Below are 5,365 nucleotides of genomic sequence, written 5' to 3'. Positions count from 1 at the left end.
ATTAAATCTGTAAGTTACCACGAGATATATTTATTACTTATTTGAGGTATGTCTTCATTATTGAGAGTAAATACAATTATTTACAATACAAGTCACAGAAAATGGTATTTGAATGTTAAGTTACTCGTACAAATCAGCTCAGTTTTCTGTTCTCACCTTTCTTCTCGATATAAGTAGGTGATGTCAATTTATTCTCTGTCATTAGCAAAATAAAGTCCCCTCCGACTCAATAATCAATTTCTACAGGGGGACCTTTGTTGAACTATCATGACAATAGTAGTTCTTACCATTGTAATGATGATAGTCGCATGACTTGCAGTGTTCTTGGTGAGCCTGAAGCATGTGGTATCTAGATCTGCTCCATTCATTTTGAGATCCCATGAGGACCCACAATCCGTTTGCCCAGTCTTCTCATGGCCTCTCTCATGTCTTTGTTTCTTAATGTATAGATGGCAGAATTCAAGAGAGGGGTGATAGCAAAGTCAACAATGAACAAACACTTATCCAATGATGTTGTGGGGAAAGGCCACATGTAGAGAAACATGCATGGTGTAAAAAACAAAATCACTACAGTGATGTGAGCTGACAGTGTGACAAATGCTTTGGACAAGTCCCCCGAAGAACGTTTCCAGACAGTGACCAAAATGAAGATATAGGATGTAATTAAAGAGAAGAAAGTAGCCATGGATATAAACCCACTGTTAGCGATGATTACAAACTCTAGCTTGTAAGTGTCTATACAAGCAAGTTTCATGACCTGAGGAAAATCATAGTAAAAGCTATCTACTTCATTAGGGCCACAAAAGGGCAAGTTTATGACAAAAACAAACTGAGATACAGCATGGATTGTTCCCACTATCCAGGCAGCTGCTACAAAGGAAACACACATTTTGGGGCTCATGATGGTCAGATAGTGGAGAGGCTTACAGATTGCAGTGTACCGGTCATAGGCCATGGCTATGAGCAGCACCATCTCACCTCCACCCATGACATGAATAAAAAATATCTGTATCATGCATTTTGGAAAGGAAATGATGTTGCAGTCAGTGAAAATATCAGAAATTGTCTTGGGCACTGTGGTAGATGACAGACCCAGATCAAGTAGAGAGAGGTTGGCCAATAGGAAGTACATGGGGGTGTGTAAATGAGAGTCAGTAATTACTGTGAGCACAATGAAGAAGTTTCCCAGGATAATTCCCATGTAGAACACAAAGAAGAACCAAAAGAGAAAATGATACATCTCCCATGAATTTGAAAGTCCAATCAGTACAAATTCAGATACCACAGAGTCATTTGTATCCATTGGCTCAATCAGTAGAGAAGATGCTGAAGTATTCTGAAGGTAGAAAATAAGGAAGAATTGAGAAATATGGGAACTGAACATTGATATGTTGTTTGCCCATCAATGATTTTGTGGAAAATATGTTGCAAGTGTTTAATTTAGAAATTAGAACACGGACAGAGGGGGCAGGGGAAGATTAAAAAAATAGAAATGAGATAATCAAAAGTTAGGTTAGGGTGACAGGGAAAGAAATCATGTGGGAATAAGGCAGGTAAAGTGGAGGAATTAGGAGCAAAGAGTCACATCTTCCTGGTAGAGAGCTTCTTTACCATGCTCATTGTGCAATAATTTGGGCTTCTTCAGTCTTCTCCATATATATTCAAGAAAACGTGTTCTGTGTCATAAATAGCCATGATTTGAATGTTCAAACTCTTTTTTTAGAAGATTTTATTTATTTTTTTGACAAAGAGAGACACAGCGAGAGAGGGAACACAAGCAGGGGGAACGGGAGAGGGAGAAGCAGGCTTCCTGCCGAGCAGGGAGCCCAATGCGGGGCTCGATCCCAGGACCCCAGGATCATGACCTGAGCCGAAGACAGACGATTAAGGACTGAGCCACCCAGGTGCCCCTGAATGTTCAAACTCTTAATCGTATTTGTGCACACATACTGTAGCAGAATGTACTCTCTGATTATTCATTTACTTCACACCTGCAAAATCTCAGGCATTAATCACTCATGCAGTAGTGAATAGTGACCAGCCAATGAATGTTGTAAGAGTGTTGAATCTAAGAGGAGTCATAGCTTAAAGTGAATAGGCTTAGTCCTCTGATAGTTTCCAATATTGTGACTGCAACCAGTGACATGGAGAATGAAGATGTACTTTAAATCGGTGAAACTCTAAACCCCAGAGTGTCAGCAGACTCAGAAAAAGGGCTTCTCCATACTTTGCTAGGAGTGAGAGAGATTTTGTGCTTTTGAGAGTTCTGTTCTAGAATTAATAAGTGGCAGTTCAAACACAAACCTGAGAGATAATGGTGTCTTTACTGAAACAAAATATTTACTCATGATATACTAAGATCATGTAGAAACTACAGGACCCCAGAGTGTCATGAAAGATAAAGGTCATGAGACCTTGTCTTCAAGTATTTGAAGTTTAGTTTAGCTAAAATGCTATTTGAAGGTGAGTAAAATGGCTACAAACAACTTTTTCAAGGGAAATATCTGTTATCACTATGGGTAAGTAGAAAGGTTAAAGATGGGGAGCATAGGTGGTACAGTCGGTTAAGCGCCCGACTTTTGGTTTCAACTCAGGTCATAATGTCAGGATTGTGAGATCAAGTCCTGAGCCCCATGTGGAGCCTCTTGCTGGGCTCTGTGCTCAGCAGGAGTCTGCTTGAGATAGTCTCTCCCTGTCTCTCTGCCCCTCCCACTCGTGCTCTCTCTCTCAAGTAAATAAATGAATCTTAAAAAAAAGAGAAAGGTTGAAGATGTGTATGTATAACTTGTATTTGGATCCATTCATTATTTAATCTAAAAGGAAAAATTAAAGGTACATTTCAAAGATATAATTAGAAATGAGAAGATATTCAGAAAGGGGGATTTGATAAGATGAGCTAAGCCATCATAAATGATGGAAATTTAGACTTGTTGATGTGTCTGCTAAATTATTAAGAGAAATTGTTTACAAAGGAATATATATTTGATATGCTGTTTATAATTATTCACTGCAAAAACATGTAAGTGTATGCATCAACATGTTAGATCATTTTGGATAATGACATTTTAGGTACTTTTAATACTAAAAATGTTGACCATCTATGTTTTGTAGTTTTCTATATTGGCCATGTGTTTGTAATAAAAATTATGAAAAGGAGGAAAGGGGCCTACAAATACAGAGAAGAAACTGGTAGTTACCAAGGGGAGGGTGGTTGGGGGATGGGCAAAATAGTGTAAAGGGGAGGGGCGCCTGGGTGGCTCAGTCGTTAAGCATCTGCCTTGGGCTCAGGTCATGATCCCAGGGTCCTGGGATCGAGCCCCGCATCAGGCTCCCTGCTCAGCGGGGAGCCTGCTTCTCCCTCTCCCACTCCCCCTGCTTGTGTTCCCTCTCTCGCTGTGTCTCTGTCAAATAAATAAATAAAATCTTTTAAAAAAAAAATAGTGTAAAGAGGAGTGGGGGATAAAGCTTGTAATTATGGAATGAATAAGTCACTGGAATGAAAGTTACAGCACAGAGAATATAGTCAATGATACTGTAATAGCATTGTATGGTGATGTATGGTAGCTACACTGTGGTGAGCATAATCAAAACAATAGTAATTATGAAAAGGAAATGAAAGGAAAGCAATAAGAGAAGTAGGGGCAAGAAAAGGAAAAAAGAATTTTGTGAAATATATGGTTGTAGTGGAGTATGCATATATGTGGTAGAAGTAGATTATTAATTATTACCATTATTATTGTTATTATTTTGTTACTAGTGTTATACTTTTACTAGTTCTGGTTAAACCAGCATTTCTCAGTCAATAAGTGATGATTTCTGGGTATACTATGAAGAAAACCTTCATGTTTCATACCTAATTTTAACCAGAAATGTATAGGCTTCCTTGCTTAGAGAACATTAATATACGTGAGTGAATTTTAGGTCAAGGAATATAATGATTGGTAACTGGATGGCATTTTACAGAATGCTGGTGTGTTTGTTATTTGGAAAAGGTAAGTCCTACACGGAGAACAGGAAAGCACTAACATAAGCCATTCTTTACTTTGCCAACTGGAATTTCTTTTCTTAATATTTCCTTATAGTTTCTAAAACAGAGAGAACACCTGTCTGTTTAGGTATTTGATGGAAATTTCTGAATTTTGGAAGAAGGTAGGTTCTTATCTTAGCCCTGGATGAAATATTATAATCTTTGTGACTTGGCCATGGATTGGTCTAAGAGGGGCATGTAGCCTAGATTTGATGAGATAGAGAACAATGCCTTCTGTGGAAGGTTTTCTTTTCCAGATAAAAAAGAATAATGTGGAGAAGTCTCTTTTTCTGGCTCTTTTATTCCTGCATTCAATATTAATGTGAGGCAGCAGTCACGACCTTTGAGGGTCTACATGTTAAAGATGATATTATGAACAGTTAGAGAAATAATCCAGTGTAAAAGGTCTTTGACAGATGTTAGCCAGTGTCTACCTTCTGATATCTTGTAATGGAATAAGATAAAAAAACCTTTCTTTGTTTAAGAGACTGTAAATAAGGCATTGTTACTTACTGAAGCTGAATGCATTTTTAATATTTGTGTAACAGAGCTCTCTTGATTTTTCTCCTGTATTTCTAACTTCTTTCACTGATGCATAGATTTTTTTTCCTGCTTATTTTTGAGTGTTACTGTGTAACTCAGGAGACCTAAAATATATATGTTTTTCATTTCAAACATGCTTCCTTATTTTAACTACTCCCCACTTAAAAGATTTCTATATCTATAGTTCTGTTTCTGGATTCTAGCATAATATATCTAAGACTATACTGTAGTACCTAAATGGACATCCCTCAAGCACTTCAAAGTTAAATTGTGCAATGCTGAACTCATGATTTTATCCTCTTTTTAATGCCTTAGGAAATATCATGACCATTCTCTCTCAGGTGCTGAATCCAAGAATCTCTGAGGCACCTTTTCTCCTCTCTAACCTTATATGCCAGATGGGAAATTGTACCTCTTGAATATTTCTGTTTTGTGTCCTTCTCTTCATTTCCATGGTCAGTTTTATTTCAGGTTTATTTATTTTTCATTTCTGAATGATTTCTCTCTCCAATCTTAGCTAAGTTTAGCCTCTTTTCTATACTCTGCTTTCATATTTGTCTATCTAAAAATCAAATATGGTCCTATTACTTTCTGATTTAAGCCTTTGGTTCTGTCATTCAGGATATTTAAAATTCAATTGTGGGGGTGCCTGGGTAGCTCAGTAGGTTAAGTGTCTGACTCTTTGTTTTGGCTCAGGTCATGATCTCAGGGTTGTGGAATCAAGCCCTGTGTCTGGATCAGCATTCAGCATGGAGACTGCTCAGGATTCTCTCTCCTTCCTTCTCCCTCCCCATC

At 37.8% G+C, this 5,365-nt stretch overlaps 1 protein-coding gene across 1 annotated transcript; it reads right to left on the bottom strand.

The window, feature by feature from the left end:
- Positions 1–364: 364 nt before the first annotated feature.
- Positions 365–1,303, bottom strand: LOC116640480 (olfactory receptor 4F4-like). Its single transcript, XM_032417525.1, has one exon. The coding sequence runs from the start codon at positions 1,301–1,303 to the stop codon at positions 365–367; it is 939 nt and encodes a 312-aa protein (XP_032273416.1).
- Positions 1,304–5,365: the final 4,062 nt, after the last annotated feature.

The sequence above is a fragment of the Phoca vitulina genome, unplaced genomic scaffold (assembly GCF_004348235.1).
Source record: "Phoca vitulina isolate PV1807 unplaced genomic scaffold, GSC_HSeal_1.0 scaffold20, whole genome shotgun sequence".
Taxonomy (NCBI): Eukaryota; Metazoa; Chordata; class Mammalia; order Carnivora; family Phocidae; genus Phoca; species Phoca vitulina.
This window is presented reverse-complemented; position numbering and strand designations above follow the sequence as displayed.

Coding starts and splice junctions, on each gene's coding strand:
- LOC116640480 (XM_032417525.1), bottom strand. CDS start 1,303: ATGGATACAAATGACTCTGTGGTATCTGAATTTGTACTGATTGGACTT.